Source organism: Hydra viridissima, unplaced genomic scaffold, assembly GCF_058129835.1.
Source record: "Hydra viridissima isolate aposymbiotic clone 2 unplaced genomic scaffold, HvirCarnegie_v1 scaffold_1, whole genome shotgun sequence".
Classification (NCBI taxonomy): Eukaryota; Metazoa; Cnidaria; class Hydrozoa; order Anthoathecata; family Hydridae; genus Hydra; species Hydra viridissima.
Genome location: NW_028324300.1, coordinates 26,591,785 through 26,615,478, shown reverse-complemented (window position 1 = coordinate 26,615,478; position 23,694 = coordinate 26,591,785). Strand labels below are relative to the sequence as shown.

The window sequence follows — 23,694 nt, the reverse complement described above, 5'->3', positions numbered from 1 at the left end:
GAGACTGACTTCAACCGACATGTATCAATGGAGCAAGCCAGTGGACAGAGTGGACAATGCGGCATACCATCACGATTTGGCTTATAAATATTTAAATGATAAACAGAACAGAAATTTAGCAGATCAGATGATGCTTGAAGAGATTGATTTTATACCCTACCCTACTCAAAAAGAAATCAACGAAAGAAAGCTCATTGCTCCTGTGATTAAAGCCGAAGCTAAATTTGGATTGGGTGTTGGTAAAAAAAAAAATTCCCACGACGAACTTGAAACGGACAGATCAGCTTGCAGAGGAGCATCATAAACCGGTCATTCGTCATTTTAAAAGAAGAAGGGTGATTGTGAACGACGTCGATGAAATATGGGTTGCAGATTTGGTTGACATGCGCTCTTTTTCAAAATTCAACAATGGCGTAAAATATTTGCTCATGGTGATTGACGTGTTTTCAAAGTATGGATGGATTGTTCCATTAAAAAGCAAAACGGGTCTTGATGTAGCTGAAGCGTTAAAAAAAAATATTTGAAAAAAGAAAGTGTTCTAAATTGTGGGTGGACAAAGGAAAAGTATTTTACAACAAGCATGTGAAAGCGTTGGGTGTGCAATTGTATTCTACTGAAAACGAGGAAAAAAGCTATGTCGTTGAGAGGTGGAACAGAACGATGAAAGAAAAAATGTTTAAATATTTTTCAGCGAACAACACTAATAAATACAGTGACGTTTTAGACGAAATAGTGAAAAATTACAACCATACCAAACATTTTTCATCAAAATAACACCAGTTGAAGCTAGTGAAGAAAAGAATAAATATAAGGTTTGGATGAATCTGTATGGCAAACAGAAGAAAGAAAAGATCCAAAATTTTCCATAGATGACAAAGTGAGGATTACAAAAAAGAAGTCTCATTTTAAAAAGGGGTATACGCCGAGATGGACTGAGGAGGTTTTTACCGTGTCAAAAGTTCAGTATACGGATCCTCCTACGTATAAAATCATTGACGCTAATGGTGAAGAGATTCAAGGTACTTTTTACGAACAGGAGAAGCAAAAGACGCATCAAGACATATTCAGAATTGAAGAAATTATTCGCAAAACAAAGAGCAAGTGGTTAGTTAAATGGTTGGGATATCCAGACTCGTTTAACTCATGGATGGATAATAAAGATCTTTCCCCGTTAAAATGATCCACGGATTAAAAAATGAGTTAATTAATTTTCTTTTCTATATAAAAAGTTGAATTTTGGGACAATTGAGAATTTTGATGAGAGCAAATTATTGGTTGGAGAGATTTACGCAGCCACAAAGCCTATTCAATACCAAAAGATTCCTTTGTATTATGAGTATGCGAATGGAAAAGGTCCTTTCGTATTAAGAACTCCCGTTTTGTTTTCTTTGGGTGTGTTTGAAAGCTTACACCCCAAGACTAAAGAGCTGACTAGATATTCCATGTCTTTTATCAGCTACGATGAAAAAAAGGGACCGAGCGAAGAAGAAATAAAGTTTATGGAGGTGGCTGAAACAATATCAAAATTTCTTCGCGAGCAAGTCATCCATAGGACAGCATTGTTGAAAAAAGAAGGAAGTACGAAAAAGATCATGACGGAAGATTTATCCATATTCAAGCAAAATGGATCAGGATCTTCTATTTTTTTCGGAAAGTTGTATACAAAAGAATAGAGCATTACTTCCTTGTTTTACAAAAAGGAGAATAAAAAGCTTGTAAAAGCAGATCCATTGGTGTATGTTCGTCAAAGGTGTTTTGCTGTTGCGTCATTAAGGATTAAAGGTATTTTTATTGGACCGCAGATTGAGTCCATTCAAGTCAAGCTTCCGGAGGTGGCGATTGCTAAAAATGTGTCTTTAGTTCAAAGCATTATGAGCGATTTGGATTTGGGAGAGGTTGAATCTGATGAAGATTTTTAAATTTTTAAACGAATTTAAAAATGATTAACGTTGAAGGAATTGTTTTGCCTAATGAGGCTTTAACCGACTTTCAATTGATAAAGGTAGCAAAAAAACTTAAGATTAAAAACTTTCGAGGTGTTTTTATGAGAGACGAGTTGCCTAAAAAGCCGAGAAGAAAAGAATGTGGCATTGTGAATACGGGAGATTCAAGCACAGGTGGTTTTCATTGGACGTGTTGGTATAAAGACGGTGATAATAAATATAGTTTCGATTCTTACGCTCAGCCTCCTCTTGTCGAATTGGTTGACTATTTAAAAAGTCCAGTTTATTACAACAGTGAGAGAGTTCAATTTGGAGACACGTCTTATTGTGGTCATTTGTGTTTTTACGTCTTGAAGAAGATGGATGAAGGGTTTGACTTTCAAAGCATCATAGACACCCTTTGGTAAAAAGTTTTTTTGTAGTAAGTAAAATGATTGACAAGTTTGGAAGGACAGGATTGGGGAAGTATTTTTACAACTCTTATTTAGTGACATCAAGTGAGCTGCATGTGAGAACAGATGGAAACAGCACCATCACTTCAGACATTGATTTTAATTCTCACAAAATCATTAATTTAGCAGAACCAACCACTTCTCATGACGCTGCTACAAAAAATTACGTGGACAAGCATTCATCAGGTGGAGGAACGGTGATTGGAGCTGCGGACTTGGATTTAAATTTTCACAAGGCGATCAATTTGAACGAACCGACCATTCTGCATGACGCGGCTACAAAAAATTACGTCGACGTGAGTTCGTGCATGTGTGTTAAAACAGACGGGTCAAGCACCATCACTGGAAGCATTGATATGAACTCTCACAAGTTGATCAACGTGACTGATCCCACCAATTTGCACGATGCTGCAACAAAAGCTTACGTGGACACCAAAGTCTCTTACAATAATATTTATTACACCGACATCAACATGACAACACATAAACTCTCCAATTTGGCTGAGCCCACTTCAGCCTCAGATTCAGCCACAAAAAATTACGTGGACACACTTGCGTCAGGTGGAACGACAGACCTGGATTTAAATTCTCATAAATTGATCAACGTAACTGATCCCACCAACGCAGAAGATGGAGCGACAAAGAATTATGTAGATGCCTTATCGCTAAAGCCCAGTTTTTTAGGAATGGCTCCTGGATCAGGATTCACCAGTTTGGGTTTAAAGCAACAAACGATTGCTCCTGGATTAACAGATGCGGCTACTGTATTCACTTACTCTGACGGTCCAGGAGTGTTGAGAAGATTGTGGTTGGCTGTCAATGGAACTGTCACAGGAGGATTTAGCATTCCTGGAAACGTTTTTCTTCGAATTCATACAGACGTGGAGATCAACGTGGGGACTTATTCAATGGTCACAGACGTTGATGGTGTGGATAGTGTAACCCTTGCAAGCGACTTGCTTTTTTCTCCTCTCGGAGGACCAGGTTATGCCAACTCTTTGCAAGGATGTAACGTTGCCAACTCCACTTCTTTAGGGAGGCTATTTCACCCTAGACATGCCTTTCAAATCAAGCATTGCCATCATATTACGTAACAAAACAGCTTCACCAGTGACGTACTTTATTCAACCTTTCATCAGCACATTTCCTTCCATTCCTACTTACTTGCCGTTTTACAAGCTATACTCGGTCACGTTCAGATATATGAACACTACTTATGGAACTGAATATAAAATGAATGAATGCTATTGGCAAGGGAAATGGCGTGTTTTTGAAATACATGGTGGGAATCTAGAGTGAGAATGTACGATGGAAGTACAGTCCCTCCTGGAAATGGACACGTCATTACTCCATGGACAACCTACAGTGCAAACAATTACACCACTTTCCCTGGGTATGACGCGAATAGCAAATGCATTTTCTCTTCGTCTGGATTAGAAGATTTTTACTTGTCTTCGTGGAACGGATCAAGCGTAAACTCTTTTAACAACAAATTAACTGGGCTATTGTATCAATCGGATCCACCACCACCATTTCCTTTTAGAGAAATTTCGGAGAAGCAGACTCTATGCGTAACGTCGCAGCTTGCAGAAGACTTGTTGTCACGCTCAACTCCGGTGACGCGCAAACAGGTCAATCCGGAAGCTTTTACCTTCTCTGACAAGCGTATTATAAAACTCTATAGACAATGAAATGGTAAGAAAAATAATAATTTTGGAAAATGAAAACGGGGAAGTTAAAGATGTTAAAATGATGAATTCTGTTCAGTATTTAAAAAGCATAGGAGTGGGATGGCGTGAGGTTGAAATTTACAAATCCATTTTTGAAATAATAAAAGAACAAGATGAAAGAAAAAAAGAAAAAGAAAATTTTCGCAATGGTAAATTTAAGCACCTTTTCAAAAATTTTTAATTGTATGATAAGATGCAATTAAAAATAATTTTTTTATAATAAAAAAAAGATGCAATGTGTAAGAAGAGTTCATTATGATCGAAAGAAAGAGTGGAAAAAATGCGTTATTGTTTTTGACTCGTATTTAAAGCACCCTCCGTTAAAAGGGGGTGAGAGATATGAGATATTTGCTCAAACAGACATGAAATTGGAAAAGTCTTCTAAACAGCAGATTATGTTTTTATTTGGTGTTGAAAAGGGGATAGCGTTGGTGAGTTTGAGACATGCTTTGAATGTAAAGTTAAATTATTTTAATCACAGCATCATCATCTCCGAGCCTGTGGATCAAATCTCTATGGAAATATACAACAGGAGCGGTAAGGACGTGACGATTAAAAAAAGTGAAAGTTTGTCTTTTGTAAATTTTCTTTAAAAAAATATTTTTTTTGCATTAATAAAAATGGATGCTAAAAGCTATAAAGAAATATATCCGGTTCTTCCAACGGCTCCAGTGGAAAAAGAAGGTTCTGTTTACAGGCTTCAGAAAATAAGCGAGATTCAGAAAGAGATGGACAATGAGAGAAAAAAGAGAATTCATTTGAGTAAAAAGTACCATCGCGCTTTTAAAATTGTTATGCATAGCGCTAGGAACGATTGGAAATTGTCTTTTGAGTACGATTGTAGCCAGTCCAGCGGCGATTGCTTGTGAATGTGTAGCTATGGGCATGGGTTTTTTATCCATTGTTGGAGGGCAAGTGAATAAGAAGTTGACGCTAAAAGCAGAAAAGCATGAAAAGATAAAAGTGTTGGCAGAGTCGAAATTGAACACGATCAGCGAGCACATTTCAAAAGCCTTGATGGATGGAAAAATAAGCGATTCTGAGTTTCAACTGATTATTGGCGAGCTTTAAAAGTTTAAAGTGATGTTGGAGGAGATAAGATCAAAAGCTAAAAAGGGAATAGACGAGTTGACGAAAGAGTCTTTGATCCAAAAAGGGTGAGAAGACGCGATTCTAACGTTTAATAACTTTTTTAAGAAATAAACTTTTTCTGCGTATTTTAAAAAATGTCCTTTTATAAAATACATGACCCGAATAAACGGGATGAAATTGTGAAAGAGGTGTTGGCGAGAAGAAGTAAAATTTATCAAGAAAGTGTGAATGAAAACTTTATGGATTCTCAATTCCAGACGGATGTGAGCAAACTGTTTAAACCAATCATCGAGAGCAATAAAAAGATGCTCAAATCAAGTCTGAGCAAGATAGCATCAAGCCTGAGCGAGATTGCAGCAAGCCTTTTTTAGAATCATCAAGAATAGAAGAGCCGTCTATTCTTCCTGAGAGCGATACTTTTTTGAGGAGTTTGTTTGATCTGGACACAAGAGCTAAATTTAAAACAAGTTTTAAGAACAAATTTGAATTGAGTAAAAACGATGGTCTATATACGATTGGAAAAATGAGTGTTTTATTTGATGGAAATGATATGATTGATGGAGGTGAAAGATATGAAGGAAGAAAAGGTCTTTGGGAGTTGTTGACCAATCCAAACATTTCAAAGAATTTCGACGTGACGGATGAAGATGTGACTCATTACTCAAAAATATTGTCAGATAGCGGAGCCTTAAGGCCAGATGCAAGAATGAACAAGCCAAGAGCGGCAGAGGTTGAGAAATACAATCAGTTCATCATACCTATTAAAAACGATCTTAAAGGAAAAAAACGTCATGGAGTGGTTATCTTTCCCAGCGATCCGAATGCGTTGGTGGAAAAGCTTCCATTGAGTATTGCTACTGGACATGCTGGAAACACGGCTTCAAGAAACGAGGCTGTGAGCATATGCAATGAACTGCTGAGAAAAGAGGTGATTAGCGAAGATCAGTACAAAGCCATTCAGAGATGCATAAAATAACGTTTTCATGTATATAAAAAATGATCGTTTACAGAAAGAGATATGTGAGAAAGCACGTGATTGGTGGAAGTGGAATATTTGAAACGTTTAAAAATTTCATGACACGAGCGGCTGCGTCGAGCGCATCGAGAGTAGCGTCGACTTTGGCTACTAAAATGGCGAAAAGCGAATTGGGACGAGAAGCGATTATGGCTGCCAAGTCTGCTGGAAAAGAGCTAGCTTCTTCTGGGATTACTACTGCTAAAGATGTGGCTATTGATAAAGGCAAGAAAGCTCTTGAAAAGGTGTACGTCAAAACGGGGACGCCAAAAATAACTCAAAAAAGCAAAGACATTATTTCAGAGCTGGCTAAATCAGCTCCTATTCGAAGTCGAACAGGATTTGTGGATGAGTATTCCATGATGGGTGGATCTTTCAGTCTTAAAAACGCCATTCGAATCCAAGACCTGGTTAAAATGGGTAGTGGACTTAAAATTGTCTAAAAAATTTCAGAGTCGACTATTAAAAACTTTTTTTTCTTTCATATAAAAATTGGCAAACTCCGATATTTTAAATTTTACAGAAGTCATGATTGATGAAGGAATCGAGAGATTCGAGTTTCACGAGTATGAGCCCGTGAGCACCAAATTAAACAACACTGGAGAGATAAGAATTAATATTGAACAGCAAGATTTGTTCACGCTTCCCTCTGAGGTTTATCTCTTGGTTGAAGGAAGTCTGACTAAAGCAGACGGTACGGCTTATGCAGACGCAGATGTGGTTACTTTTGCAAACAACGGTATCATGCATCTGTTTAGCCAAATTTCTTACTATTTGTCGAATCAAGAGGTAGGAACCATCTATAGCCCTCGTCAATCCACCACTATGTTTGGATATCTTAAATATCCGGTCGAGTTTCATATATCTGAAGGTATGAATCAGCTGTGGCAACGCGATACGACTGTGGATGCTGATCTGACTGCTAACTCTGGTTTTATCAACAGACACGCTTATATTATCAAGCAACCCGTCGATAAAGGAACCTTTTCGTTTTGCATTCCTTTGAAACACATTTTTGGTTTTTGCGATGATTACGACAAAGTTCTTTATGGGTTTAAGCACACCGTTACCTTTGTGAGAAAGAGCGACACGGCTGGAAACAGCTGCTGGAAAAGTGGACTTGACTAAATTGTCTTTGTTCATGCCTCATGTCACTCCCTCTCTCTTGGAGAGCAACAATTTGTATAAGATCATCGAGTCTAAAGTAGACGTTCCACTCTCGTTTAAATCTAGACAATGTGACACCATTTACGTTCCCATGGCAAACACATTCAGTTGGAGATTGAACGCAAGATCTGCCAGCGAGAGACCGAGGTATGTCGTCATTGGATTCCAAACCAACAGAGCCGGACTTTAAGACCGAAATCCATCCGTCTTTGATCACTGTGCCATTAAAAACACGTATGTGACCTTAAACAGCGAAAGGCATCCTGCTGTGGACTACGACTTGGACTTTAAAAACAACAAATTCTCAAGGGCTTACAGAGATGCGTGCAAGTTTGACAACAGGCTTTATGGCATTGACGACATTGTTGCTCAACCTAATATGACTGGTTTAAATTACAGATACATTTGCCCTCTTTTCGTCTTTGATGTGAGCAAGCAGGCTGAAAGGTTAAAATCAACCGTGTTAGACGTGCAAATTAAGGCCGCCTTTAATAATAATGTTCCTGCTAACACTGAAGCCTTTACCGTGGCTATCTCTGACAAGATGCTCAGGAATAAATCTGACTGGAAAAAGATGAACGTTGTTTATTGATTTTTCGTAATAATTTTTTTAAGCGTTAAAAAAAATGAGGTACACGAAAAAAGATTTGAAAATGCTGCTGAGAGAGAACGGCATTACTCAAACTTCAAAAAGCAAAATGGCTTTGTTGATGCTGGCGTTGGAAAACCATCTGATTAACAAGAGCGAATGGATAAAAGACGAGATGGAAGAAAGACCGGTGGGACAATCTAAAAAAATGAATTCGAGTTAAGACTATAGTTCCAAATGAAAAAAAAGATGGATATGAATGAGATTAATGGAAGAATAAGACAGTTGCAAGAAAGTCAACATTTGTTGGATGAAAGGATAAGACGGTTGAAAGAAAGAAAACATGGGTTAGATGAAAGGATAATGTGGTGTTGCATAACATTACGTGAGTTGCTTGAATCGAATAGATTTGACGAATATCAGAGATTGAGTTACAAATTTATGATATTGCGTGTTTTAAGATCAATATTGGAAGACGAAATATCAAGATTGGAAGGTGAAGTGTTAGAATTGGAAGGCGAAGTGTTAAAACTGGAAGGTGCAATAACGTGTGACAACTCAGAAGATTTGCATGAAACGGAAAATGATATTATTGCTAAAGAGTGGGAAGAACTTCAAAAATTCACTTCGTCTCGTTGGATGGGAAGATTATGCGCTCCTGCTGCTTAAACATTTTTGAATTCTTTTCGAGTTAAAAAATTTCTTGATATTTTTAAAAAGATGGAAAGGAAGTATGTGATTGAATTTGATGACATGGGTCGAGCACATGTATTTACTGAAATGGGCAATGAAATTCATACAGCTGGATGTAAATTTACTGCATATGATGACTGAAAAAGGAATTATACAATTAGATTTGATGAAAAGGGTCAAGCGCATGTATACGATGCTATAAGCGAAATTCATGCAAGTTATCTTGTTGCTTAATTTTTCAATTCGAAAGAGTTAAAAAATTGATTTTGAGTTAAGGAAAATATTTCCAAATGAAAAAAGATGGGAGAAATGATTAGAGAGTTTGAAGAGGAAGTTGTTTTTTGTGAAAATGTGGAAGAAGACTTGATAAACGGAATAAATGATAAGGCGTTGGAAGAGCAAAAAGAAGAGTTGGAAGTGGAAGTTGTTTTTTGTGAAAATGTCAAAGAAGACTTAAGAAAAAGAAAAAATGAAAGGGCGTATGAAAAAATGACGTTGAAAGAGGAAAGAGAAGAATTGGAGGAGGAAATTGTTTTTTGTGAAAATGTCAAAGAAGACTTGATCAAAGGAGTAAATGAAAAGGAAATGACGTTGGAAGAGCAGAAAGAAGAGTTTGAACAGGAAACTAGTTTATGTGAACCTTTTTAATTTTTTTCGAAGAAGTAAAAAAATGATTTTGACTTAAGAAAAATTTTCTATACTATTAAAAATGAATGTTAAAGAATTACGTAAAGCCGCTAAAGAATGTGGCATTAAAGGCTACTTAAAAATGAGAAAAGCCGACCTTATTGAGGCTATAGAGTCTCGCCATGCTACAGCGAATAGGTTTGTTCGACCTCCTGTTAAAGTTTTTGTAAAATTGCAAAAGTACGGTTTGTTGTTAAAGATAATAAACCTCCTATTGCTCCAAAACCAGCCATTATTCCACCAAGACATGTTAAACCTCCCATTGCTCCGAAACCAGCTCATTTACAAAATCCACTCGTTAAACCTGCCATTGCTCCGAAACCACCTCTCCTTGATTATTCTGTTACCGATTCAACTCGCGTGCTTACTCCTGGTTTATTTTCAAGGTTTAAGACGACTGCTATTAATGCGGTTAATCATGGTTTTAACCAAGTACTCACTGTCATTGATCCATACGTTCCAACACCTGTGAAGAATGCAGTGAGCAATGTCAAAAATGGAGTGGAAAAAACGATAGTCTCTCAAAGGTCTTGTATTTACCACACCTGCTCCAAGACAACCTAAAATAAAATTCGAGTTGGTTGATTCAGCTCTACATTATGTCACCAAGAAACTTTCTTACAGTCCTCCTATCCTTTATAATGATCCTCTCGTTTTTTTAAATTTGGTGAGAAAACTGTGATCAAAGTCATAGAGAAAAACACAAAAACACAACTTGTTTTAACCTGTGATATGATTCAGACTAACGATATCACAGGAGTGGTAAAAATTCGCAATGATGTTCCCTTCAATACTAAATACGATGTTATTCTCGAATCAACGGATACTGGAGAGCTCTTCGAGATGTGGAAAGAAAGATTCTTGAAAGCATTGCAAATTACAACAAAGAGGGATCCCCTTGGAAAGTTCATAAAATTTTAAAAATAGATAAAAGAACATGATTGATTACGAACCTCTCGTCGGTTCTTTCTACATTGAGCTGCCTGATAAGCTGAGAAACAAAAAGGCAATTATTAATATGAAAAACATTAACGATCATTGCTTTAAATGGTCTGTCACCAGGGCGTTGAATTTGGTAAATAGACATAATGAGAGAGTGGATGAAGACTTGAATAAAAAATCGGAAGAGTTGAATTGGGAAGGAATGGAATTTCCCGTCAAGATGAATCAAATCAAGAAGTTTGAAAAAAACAATCCTGACATTGCTATTCACGTTTTTATATGGTTTGAAAATAAAGAGGTTCGTCCTTCAAGAGCATCTAAATATTTAAATCGAAAGCATCAAATCGATTTGCTCATCATTTCAAACGAGGAAACGAATCATTATTGTGTGATTAAAAGTTTAAGTCGATTGCTTTCATCTCAAACATCTTCACACCAACATAAAAAACATTATTGTAGAAATTGCTTGCAAGGTTTCAATTCTGAAGAAGCGCTTCTTAAACATTGGCCTTACTGTATAGAACATGAGTCGATAAAAGTAGAGTTCCCTGAAAAAAGAACACTCCTTCAGTTTCAATACTATAAAAGGTCGATGAGAGTTCCCTATGTTGTGTATGCCGACTTTGAAAGCTTCATCAAACCTGTTAACACTTGCACCCCTGACTCAAAACAGTCTTACACCAAACAATATCAAAAGCATATTTCAAGCTCCTTCTGCTATTACATCAAATGCTTCGACGACAACCTTTATAAAGGAAAACCAGTCACATACACAGCAGAAAGCGATGAGGATGATGTAGGTCAAAAATTCATAGACTTGCTCAAAGAAGACCTTAAAACTATTTTCAACAAGATTGATTTTAAAAAAAAGAAAGTGATGACTGATGAGGATGAAAAGAATTTTAAAAAGGCTACACAATGCCACATTTGCAGTAAAGATCTTAACGGAGATAAAGACTTAGACCACTGCCATTTAACTGGAAAGTATCGTGGAGCTGCTCACAACAATTGCAACTTGGATTATCAAATATTAAAATTCATACCCATCCTATTTCACAATTTGTCCGGCTACGACAGCCATTTGTTTATCAAAAAATTAGGTGGAAAATTAAACTGCATACCCAACAACGAAGAAAAGTATATTAACTTCTCAAAAAAAATCAAAGAGAATTTATGAATAAGAAAGGTCAACTTCAGGAAGTATGGAAAGAATTAAGGTTTCTTGACAGCTTCAGATTCATGGCTTCCAGTCTGAACAATTTGTCAAAAAATCTAACTGATGATCAATGCAAAAACGTCGCTCAATATTACTCTGGAAAAAAGTTTGAATTGATAAGGAAAAAAGGTGTTTACCCCTACGACTGGGTAGACTCCATTAATAAATTTTCAGAGACGTCATTACCTCCCATGAAAGCGTTTTTCTCTAAACTGAACAACGTAGGAATTGAACCTAAAGATTACACGCATGCGCAGAACGTTTAAAATGAATTTAACTGTACCACCTTTAAAGACTATCATGAGCTGTACAACGTGTCAGACGTTTTGATGCTTGCAGATGTTATGGAGAATTTCAGAGACGTATGCATGAAAAATTATAAACTAGACCCCGCTTGGTATTACACCTCTCCCGGTTTAGCTTGGGACGCTTGTTTAAAAAAGACTGTCATTCAATTGGAGTTGCTGAGCGATCCTGATATGCTTCTCATGATTAAAAAAGGAATCCGAGGAGGAATCAGCATGATCTCAAACCGACTTGGGATTGCTAATAACAAATACATGGGTGATTCCTACGATCCTTCAAAACCATCTACATTCATCCAATATTTAGACGCCAACAACTTGTATGGATGGGCAATGAGCAAACCCCTTCCTACTCACGGATTTAAATGGATGACTGAAGACAAACTCTCCCATCGGAAAAATATTCCATGCATTCTTGAAGTCGACTTGGACTACCCTACACACCTTCACGACGATCACAACGATTACCTTTTGGCTCCTGAAAGATTGAAAATTAATAAAGTCGATAAACTTGTTCCAATTTTAAACAACAAAAAAAAATATGTCATTCATCATACCAACTTAAAACTTTACGAACGAATGGGTTTAATCAATACAAAAATTCATCGAGGTATTAGATTTGAGGAGAGCGATTGGATGAAACAATACATCGATCTTAACACTGACTTAAGGGCTAAATCTAAAAACGACTTTGAAAAGGATTTTTTCAAACTGATGAACAACTCCGTGTTTGGAAAAACAATGGAGAATATTGAAAACCATGTAGACGTGAGATTGGTGACTGAAAAAAAAGAAGCCCTTAAATTATCGAAAAAACCGAATTTCGAAAGCAGAACCATTTTTGATGAAAACTTAGTCGCAGTTCACATGAAGAAAACAAAGTTGGTCTAAAACAAGCCTATTTACTTGGGTATGCGCATCCTAGACATAAGTAAAGCTCTCATGTTTGAGCACCACTACGATTACATGAAACCCAAATACGGTGATGAGGTAAAATTGCTGATGACTGACACCGACTCCCTCATCTATGAAATCGAAACTGCAGATTTTTATAAAGACATTGCTGGTGATATTGAAAGCAAGTTTGACACGAGTGATTTCGACAAAAACCATCCTGCTGTTCAAAACGTTGGGTTTAAAGTGGGTGCTAACAAAAAGGTCATTGGTATGTTCAAGGATGAGACTGGAGGAAAGCAAATTGAAGAGTTTGTTGGGCTTCGACCTAAGTCATACTCTTACAAGATTCTTGAAGAAGAACATAAAAAATGCAAAGGAGTCAAGAAGAGCGTTGTTAAAAATAAAATAGGACATCAAGATTATAAAGAATGCTTAATGAATAAGAAGGAAAAGCTCAGAACCATGAACGTCATCCGATCTCATCTTCACGACATTTACACCGAAGAGATTAACAAAGTGGCTCTTAGCGCTAACGATGATAAAAGAATCATTTTGGAAGATGGCATTCACACGTTGGCCTTTGGACATTACAAAAAAAGACATGATAAGCCTTGTTTTAAATTTATGGATTATGATAAAGTCTTCGGTCCTGATAATTGATATATTAACTTATGATATTTACACGCTATTAACAAAAATGAATATCACTTCGTTAAATGAAAAAATTTTAAAGCAGTTCGACATTGATGCTGCAAAAGACATGGGAAACAAGGTGAAAACGGAAAAAGTCTTCTTTTTTCTAAAAACCATTCATCTTTTCAAAGGTATGAAGACATTTTGCAAACAAAAATCCCCTTTAGCAACATGGATAAATTTAAAGATGAAAAAGAAGACATTCAATGGTAATGCATTCAAATGGCAATAAAGCTTGTCCATTCTAAAAAGTGGACTCATATTAAAATTAAGCAAAAACCAATCTACTCGTATAAATGCAAATACTGCCCCAATAAAGATCTTAACATGTTTGAATTAGATAAGTGTGGCATAAAGTTTTGCTTAATATGCTCTTGCCAACAGGATACTCTAGTCACTAAAACAGAGTACTATCACCCCAATATAAGTAAGACGAGTTCATCAAGAATTGCTCATTTCCAAGAATGTATCAAACAGTTCAATGGAAAGCAAAAATGCAAAGTTCAAAAGGAGGTCTTTGATAAACTTGATAGCAAATTTCAAGCTTTAAACCTTCTAGTGGACTCTAATAAAAAAAGCATCAAATATTCCAAAATTACTAAAGAGCATATACTCATCTTCTTAAAGCAGCTTGGGTTTAGTCATCACTATGAAAATGCCAACTATATTTATTTCGTGCTGACTGGAAAAAGAATGGATGACATTGAATACTTGGAGGAGCAAATCGTTAAAGACTGTATAAAATTCTCTTCTCTCTATGACGCTCATTACAGAAAAAAAATGTCAAAAGAAATTAATAGAAAAAGCTTCATTAGTGCACAATATATTTTGTTCCAACTTTTACAAAACAGAAATTATCCTTGCAAAATTGAAAACTTCTCATTCCCAAAAGCGATTGATAAGAAAAAAATGCATGATGAAATTTGCTCCTACCTTTTTCAAAAACTGGGATGGACTTTTACTCCTACTTTTTAATTATTATTTTTTAATTATTTTTTTTTTAATATTATCTTTTTTATTTTAATTATTATTTTTTGGGTTGTTTTAACTAAAATAAAATGTCGGTTCTGGGACATGAACGTGACTTTTTTATGTCTTGTCCCAGAATCGGCACTTTCCTTCTACTGTGACATACTTTTCTATCTCAGATTGAGAGGGAATTTCACTCAAAAGATTACCAATATCAAGAAGGACCTGACCACAATTAGAAGCAGAAAGGCTTACAGTCTCAATCCCATTTGAATCATCTTCATTATCTTGAAACGTTTCAATTTTTTCCCGATCAAAACAGTCAGTTAAATCATCGCTTATTTTATCTACATCATTTGCTTTAGAAACAGTGTCCTCTTGTTCATTATCATTGATATTTGATGCAGTGACTCCAACGTCAAAAAGCGTCCGCATACCCTTTTTTTCATTCATAATATGTTTTTGTCTTTCTTTCCTTTTTTGACATCCTGACTTGTGAAGAGGCAGCATCGTTTATGATAATTTTTAAAATTAAAATTTTAAAAATGTCATGCTATTAAATACAAAATATAAAGAAGAATAGAGTATTACAAAAATATGCAATTAATTATAAGACTTTATAATATTGCTTTACAGGTTATTTATTAACAGTAAAATAAGTCAATTATAATTATTACCTAATTTAAACAAGGTTTTGATTAATTATTATAAATAAAAATCGTTACCGTTAGCAATATTAAAAAGCAGTAAAGCTACACAATATTAGAAGAAAATAATTATTAGCAAAATCTTGAATGTTTTTTTAAAATGAAAAGGAGAAAAGACTAAAATTTATCAGCTGCACATTGAACTTATAGGAACAATAGAAATGTACTTTCAATTAAGTCTGCATGAAAGAAAATTTGAAAAAGAGAAACGACCCGACTGAAAAATTCTAAAGAGAATCTAACTAGAATTCTAAATTCTAAATAGAGTAGAATAGAATTCTAAATTCTAAATAGAATAGAACTCTTAATTCAAAATAGAAATTACAATTAATAATGGAAAAATAACGAGAAGAAATAGAGGAAAGTATGGAAACATTTCAACTTAGATTCGAGCTAAATTACTGCAGACAGCGACTAGTTAGTTTCCAGTTGTCAAGTTCTAGTTAGATTCTCTTTAGAATTTTTCAGTGGGACCAAAATATGCCGATCTTTTAAGTGTATGAAAATCTTTTTCTAAATGTGCAAAATAAGTGTTTTTTAAGTATGTCACAAATAAATTTTTGTAATTATTATTGTAATTATTTTAAAAAAAAGCTTTGGTTAATGGGCCCCAATTGTTCTATGGGCCCTGGAGCAGTGCACCGCCTGTACCCCTCTCTCAGTGGGCCTGGGTTAAATGTTATGTCTCCACTTCTAATTAATTTATAGAAAGATTTTGTCAAGCTGGCTTCAATTGCTCAGACCAAAGTTTTATTGAAGTATATTTATTTGATTATCTATATCGGAATAATTAAAACCTCGGCAGCAATAATATTAGATTCATCTCTTAATTTCTTACAAGCAACAAAAAGTAATTCATCGGATAAATGAAATTCGAGCAAGCCGCGCCGCTGTTTCATTAGAAGCACCATCAAATTTAAGAGGTTTTCAACCACATCGACTTGTAATGGGTTCACCATCTGTTTTTCTGATAACGAAGACGAATGCTTCGTTATCAGCTAGTTTACAAACTTCTTTTCAAAACTTTCGACATATAACTATCATTTTAATTTTTTTTGATACAGCTAAAATTGCAGAACAGCATGCTTAACATCAACTTCGTCTAATTTAGGAATTATTAGCTGAATAGATTTGTACATATCTTCAGTAATATTTTGCTTTTATATACTAAAATAGTTTTTATTGAGAAGTTTATTAATGTCTAGGTTTAAAATCAGTAAATAGAATAAAAGCAGTAAATCTTAGTAAATAATTTTTTAATTTACAGGTTGATATTTTAACATATATGCTGAATGGACTACTGATCCTTGAAAAAAAAAAACATATATAAAATTAGAATGGGGAAATATGGGAACAAGTAATCAAGGGAAACTCAATTTAAACATCCTTTAGCTCAAATACATAGTGTCATCTTGCGACAATTTTCAATTGTTTTATTTTTTAAATATATGATCGGCAAAGCTTCACTAAGATATTATCCTATGACAAATTCATTCAACATTATGCTTTATCTTTCCTCTCACTGAAATTATTTACATATAATTATAATTTTTTTTTAATTGCGATATTCAAGTTTTAAACTGATAATTTTATTGCACTGAAATTTAAGATAAATGTTGGTACTTTCCCGTAGATACATCGTCGTCTAATACAGCGGAGAAAATAGAATTAGCCTCACCTTTAATTTTTGCTCTAATTTAACAAAAATCGCAGTGAAACAATTATGAAATCTACTTTATTTCTTATTATCTTCTACTACAACTAAAAATTTATAAATTGGTATGTTTAATTAATTACAAATAAAAAAAAAAATTAAAGTATTCAATTGTAGAGAAAATTGAATTAGCCTCATTAACGTTATATACAAAAAATATAGAAAATACTTTGTTTTTACGCTCATTTAGTATTAAGTATCGCTACCTTAATTTTTTAATGACTTCAAATATGCGGTAACATATAGAATTAGCCTCATCAATAATTATTTTCAGTATACTTGTATATTTTGATCTGGTTTTACGCATTTGTGAGTTAGTTTTCTTATTATTATTTGTAAGTTAAACAAAGGCTGTGAAATCAGTGCTCATTAAGTTTTTAACATTTGGTTTTTAATACCTTAATTTGAAATGGGACGTGGTAAGCGTTTAACGAATGAAGAATTAGCATTAATCAAAGCATACTAAGATACAGGATTATCTAATCGGGAAGTTGTAAAGAAAGTTAAAAGATCTCCAAAAATGGTTAACAATTACTTCAAGATTGGCGTTAATTAAGAGAGCTTATAAGGGAAGTGGTGGCAAACGTAAAAATGATAATCGTACTAAACGAGAGCAGTAAGACTATATTTATTACGTTATTGCATTATTACATAACCGTAACCCTATTATTGTTGCGTGACAGAACTTAGCCAATCATGCTAACTTGAGAAGAGTTAAGGTTAAAGTTAAAGTTGGGGTTAGGGTTTAGGTTTACATGCATTGACCGCTTCTCAGCAATTACTGAGTTCGTGTTGTTTATGTTTTCAGGAAACGGAAAAGTGCAATACTACACCCCGCAGCGCATCGAAGAAGCCGACAAGAAAGTCCCAATGCTGTCCGGTTTTCGGTTATCTGTCCAGACCCAAAGAGACCCAGCTGCCGACAAAGTCGGATACAATGCGAACCTTTTTGCAGATACGACGAGAGATGAAAGTGACAGACAATGCTCCGGATCCTGCAGTTTCCACAGTCGCAGAAAGAATAGCGCAACATATCGAGGATATATGGATCAAAGCGTCAATCCCGGTAATATCACACAAGAGAATTGTAGAGAAAATCGGAATGCTCCACAGCAATTACAGAAACTTGCTAAAACCATATAAATCCAGACAATGTGATCCGACATACACCGAGCGACTTAAAAGATTTGCTACCGAAACAGATCTGCAACTACTTGATATTGCAATCTGCAAATGTATCGATTTTCCAAGTTGCAGATGCAAACTTGAGCATAAGGTGCCGCCTGCGGAGAGAAGCTTCTTGACAGACCAACGAAATCAACGAAAAATGATGATCGGCGGCGTTGATGTAAGAACTACAAAGAAACTCGTGTTACGACAAAAACGCCAAATACGAGTTGATGATTTCATGGAAAAACATCGCAAATGTATCAAAATTGATGAACAAGTTGACGATGTAAATGTTTCGGAAACGTCTGATGAGGAAGACTCAAGAATGGATGCAATGGATCCGGATTTCTATGTTACCACTGACACTACTGACAGTAAAGTATTAGATATTGGTAACAAGCAGCGCAAGAAACAAATGCGACTAGACCTACCAAAATTAGCTAAGATGTGCGATAGATATAAAGTTCCAGGTCGTTGTGCAGCAGCTATTGTCAGTGCAACATTGCAAGATGTGGGTCTTATACTCAAGGGGGACACATCAATGGTAATAGATAAGAATAAACTTGGCAGAGAACGGCGAAAAAGTCAGAAAGCGATTACAAACCCAGGCATTCCAGCGAAAATTGAATGGACTCTATTTCGATGGCCGCAAAGATAAGACCAGAGTGCAAACTAGAAAAGGTAACAAAAACCATGGTCGGATTATTGTAGAAGAACATGTGTGTCTAGTTCGCGAGTTAAATTCAGAGTACCTAGGCCACATTACACAGAAAGCAATCCAGAAAGAAAATGAAAACGTTTGACACCAAAGCACAATACAGACTTTAACATTTTATTTGCATGTATAGTGTGTACTTGTGTACTGTGTAGTACAAGTATTTTAATTAACTAAATTAAGCATTGGTTAGTTGTATGTAAAATGTCAGAAAATTACAAAATTGCATAAAATTGGTGATATCTCAATAGTGTTGGGGCACCCCAAGACCAACAAATTTATGAGCTCTACTTTTTTGTTTTCACTAATGCTACTATGGAGCAACTATTCCACCCCCTGCCAATCATAGATTTGCAAATTTTTTTTTTAACAATACTTTCAGTCCACCTTAGTGTGGATACAAAAGATGTACCGCACAATCTTGTTTACAGATTTACAAAATATTGGATCAGTACGTGGTGAGGCTAATTCTATTTTCTCCGCTGTATTATATACATGTAGTAAAAAAAATTTTTGACGTCGATAAAATTTTTTTTAAAAAAATTTTAAAAATTTTAGAACTCGAAATTTTTCAATTGCTTTATACGATGGCAGGACCGCCGAGAGAGGGGGGGGGGCCAAAGGGACAGTTTGTCCCGGGCGGCAGATATCGATGGGGCGCCAGATGCCAAAGTAAAATAATTTTTTTTTAATCTTAAAATGCCATAATTGAAATGTTTATTTTACTCGTGTTATATCATTATTTTTAATTTCTCGAAAAAATTTTAAAAAAAGAACTCATCATTGATTTCGTACTCTATACGCTATTGAATTAAAAAAGTCCCTTGAGATTTTCGCACTCATCAGACTAAAGTAAAAAAAACGTAAACGTAAACGTTGATAATTCGCGAGGTTAGAATTATTTTGTTGTGTCTCCAAATTTAAAACTTGGGAGAAAGTTTTTGATTTTTCTAAAAGTAAAAATTATTTAAAATTTTAGCTTTAATTTTTAAAGAAATTATAACTTATGCTTTAAATAATTTATGTTTAAGCAAATTATTTAGAAAAAAAATTTATAAAATAAAGCGTATTTTAAATGTAATTATTACTAACTAAAATTAATAACTCATATTCTTCCAACTTTTAAAATGGGAGATAGAACAAAATAATTCTAACCTCGCGAATTAGCAATAACAAACTGTGAATACAATTTTTAGAAATAATTCTATTTAAAATTTAGAAAGTAAAAGTAAATATTTTTCAACTTTTTACAATCAACTTATTTATGGTAATTCATGTTTAAGATTTATATTTAACTGTTGAAATATTGATTTATGACATTTGCTTTTTGAGATAAAGTTTATAATTTTTTGATGAGCTTGCGTAGTTGACTATGCTATTATTTTATTGATGCGTACGGTTATTTACAGTAACTGTTAATAATGAATCGTAAAAAACTTTCTGGTGCCCAAAATAGGGCATTGGCTTCCAAAAGGGCAAAAGAATGTGAAAAAAATAAACAAACGCTCCAAGAATTACGTTGGTTTTACAAAGCTACTAATCAAAATACTGATTTGAAGGTGAGTTAGTAGAAATATATAGGTCTATATTATATATATATATATATATATATATATATATATATATATATATATATATATATATATATATATATATATATACATTATTTTCGAAGTAATTTACGAATAATAATTAATCATTTTTCAAGTCGGCCGAATTTAATAAATCAGAACAAACAATAGAATTATCGTATTATGATAATGATGATTGCGTTGAGGATATCGTTGATCTACATTCTCTTGGTTCAGTGGAAAATGAAACAGACGACAGTTTTAATGATGAATTGAAACCCGAAAAAAATAAAGGTTTTTACACAAACAATAATTCAAAATAGTTAAATAATTAATTAAATATTAAGTTTTAATTCATTTTTTTTTAATTCAGGCGTTGAAAATGACCCAGCACTCTGGCCATCGGTTCTTGAGCAAAAAGATAAAGAAGAAATAATCAAAAAAGGTCCGTCAACTTTACCTGATGATTTCCCACGAGATGCTTCTAATAACAGGGCCTTCCCAAAAGAAGTTCTTTTCATTGCATTGCCTAATGGAGAAAAAGTTCAAAGAGATTATTTGATATGGAGCCTAACTCTCTTCTTTGTTTCCCGTGTTCTTTATTTGGATGTGAAATTTCCGGATCCAATGGGGATCGATCTCTTCTTCTTCGCTGGAATGGAGGAATAAGAAATGACTGGAGAAAATTGAGTGATCGTATCAAAAGTCATCATAGCAACCCACTTCATCAAAATCATTATCTCATTTGGAAGACTTTGCACTCAGCTCTTGTCAATCAGCACGGAATTGACTCAGAGTTCCAAAAGGCACAAGAAAAGGAAGTAGCCAGATGGCGTGAAATACTTCGTTGTATTTTAGATGCAACTTTATTTTTAGCATCTCAAAACTTATCATTTAGTGGTAAATATTCTAGACCAGAACTCTAAATAATTAAGAATAAGTTCTTTATTATTACAGAACTTCTATGATATACATTTAACTAACGTAGAAATTATTGTTTTAGGGCAATATTCGTCGATGGAGAAGAACGAGAAAGGGAACTTTTTAAGTTGCCTTGAACTTATTTCTCGTCACAACGAAACATTAAAGAATCATCTTGAAACAGTTGCTCGTCATCAAAATAAGGGAACCAGAATGCAAGCTCACTATCTCTTCTGGCAATCACAAAACGATTTCATCAGTGAATGCGCTACATTAGTTCAAGAAGCAGTTGTGAAAGAAGTAAAAGATGCCGTATATTTTACAATAATTACCGATTGGACCCCAGATGTATCTCACGCCGAACAAATCACGTTTATTCTTCGATTTGTGTGATTCAATTCGGGTAAGATGATTTGGGAAGTTAAAGAACGATTTCTCTGCGTTGAAGATATGGAGAAAAAGAAAGGTGCAGATATTGCTTATTTAATTTGCAATTTTTTAGCGAAAGTGAATCTCGATTTACAAAAATTGAGAGGCCAAGGATACGATAATTGTTCTAATATGGCTGGAATCTATAACGGAGCCCAAGCTCATATACTGGAAAAGAATCCGTTCGCTTTACACATTCCTTGCGGTGCGCATAGTTTAAATTCAGCTGAAGTTCATGCTGCTGAGTCTTGCGCTGAGATCAAAACGTTTTTCGGCAATATCCAAGCCCTTTACGTGTTCTTTAGTTGCAGCCCAGCAAGATGGAAAATTCTTCTTGAAGAAACTGCTTTATCACTTCACAACCTCTCAGATACTAGATGATCAGCCCACATTGCAGCTGTAAAACCTTTAGTGAAAAAACCATGAAAAATCATTGCTGCTTTGGATAGAACTGTTAATCAACTTGATCTAACTGCGGACATGCTAAATCAAGCAAAATCGTTGGGAAAATATTTTAAATCATTTGAATCAGTAGTTCTCCTGACCATTTGGTATAAGACACTGCAAAATATTGATGGTTTTTAGTCGATGTCTCCAGTCGGAGTCAATCACCATTGAAGAAGAAGTCATCCTCATTCAACAACTTCTAGATGACCTAGGTCGCATTCGTTCGTCGTGGAATTGTATTTTGACTGAAGCAAAGCTAGTAGCTGGAAACCTAGGCTTTGATACAGAATTTAAAATGAAACGCACAAGAAGAGTGAAAAAATTCCACGAAGAACCATCAAATACAGCCCACTACCTCGACGATACAGAAAAGAATTTTGAAGTAAATATTTTCAACATGGCACTGGACCACATAATTCTACAAATTCAATCAAGGTTCAATGTAGTGAAAAAGGTTTCTTCTCAGTTTTCCTTTCTCTGGCTTCAGTCTGAAGACCCTACTTCACAAGATAACAAAGCTCGTCAACTTGCGAAATTCTATTCAAATGACGTTAAAGAAGATGATCTTGTTCAGGAAATTTGTCACTTTGACCGGTTGAAAGCATCTTTCTTGTTCAATAGAGGCAACTCTCTCAATCTTTTAAATCAAATATATTCCAAAAGCTTACAACCAATTTTCCCGTCGATATGCATACTTTTGCGCATCTTTCACACAATGCCAATATCCGTTGGAGAGGGTGAAAGATCTTTTAGTAAACTTAAGATTATAAAAAACCACTTCAGAGCCAACATGGGACAAGAGCGACTTTCAAATCTTATGATGTTGTCTATTGAAAATGATCTCGCGAAATCATTGTCATATGATGAAGTTATTTATAATTTTGCCTCGAAAAAAGCTCGAAAATTTTATATAAATTAGGAATTGTTTATCCTGTGGTTAGTTAGGAAAAAATGAAACAAGTTTGTTAGCAAAAAATGAAATAAAGTAGCTATAGAGGCATAATGTATTTTTTGAAAATGAAATGTTCATCGTAACGATGGACATTTCTTTTCTCTCAAAGAAGGATTGACGGTTCAATTTTTTTGTATCGTAAAATAGTTATTGATTTTATTAGCGATAATCAGTTTGTGTTTTTGTTTCGAAAAATTTTTGATTGTTTTCAAATAAAGTTTTTTCAAGCCCAAATGTTGACTGATTTTAATATTGACATAAAGTTGATGAGTTTATACTTGCAATTTCCGATTAAAATAACCTCGTTGTTTAAGATAATTGTAAAAAATTAGGGTAATTGGGGTTAAACCAACATCGCCCCTATTTACTAAAAGAATAAGGACAATAACAAATTTAACTATTATCTGTGTGGAAAATAGTAATGAAATTAAATGAAAATATTAAAATATTATGAAAATATTATAAAAATTAAATGAAAATGTTAAAATATTAAATCCTATTAAATTTAAATATAACTTAACAGATGATTAAGCTTCACACTAAAAAAGGAATATTCTGATTTGTTTATATCAGAATATATAAAAATCTAAGTGAACTTCATTGAGATTTTTCACAATAATCAGTTTAATGAGCATTCAGTGAATTTAAATATTAAACTTATCTTAATATAAATTTGGA

At 34.5% G+C, this 23,694-nt stretch overlaps 2 protein-coding genes and 1 pseudogene across 2 annotated transcripts; all 3 read left to right on the top strand.

The window, feature by feature from the left end:
• Positions 1–10,305: 10,305 nt before the first annotated feature.
• On the top strand, positions 10,306–12,722 carry LOC149894176 (uncharacterized). The gene is made up of 2 exons (XM_090077447.1): positions 10,306–11,110; positions 11,821–12,722. Exons 1-2 carry the CDS (start codon positions 10,306–10,308, stop codon positions 12,720–12,722), a joined length of 1,707 nt encoding a protein of 568 aa, XP_089933573.1.
• A 7,728-nt stretch (positions 12,723–20,450) lies between these two features.
• Positions 20,451–21,998, top strand: LOC145202086 (zinc finger MYM-type protein 1-like; annotated as a pseudogene).
• Positions 21,999–22,191: 193 nt separating this feature from the next.
• On the top strand, positions 22,192–22,983 carry LOC149894175 (zinc finger MYM-type protein 1-like). The gene has a single exon (XM_090077422.1). It carries the CDS (start codon positions 22,192–22,194, stop codon positions 22,981–22,983), a length of 792 nt encoding a protein of 263 aa, XP_089933548.1.
• The last annotated feature ends 711 nt before the right edge of the window (positions 22,984–23,694 follow it).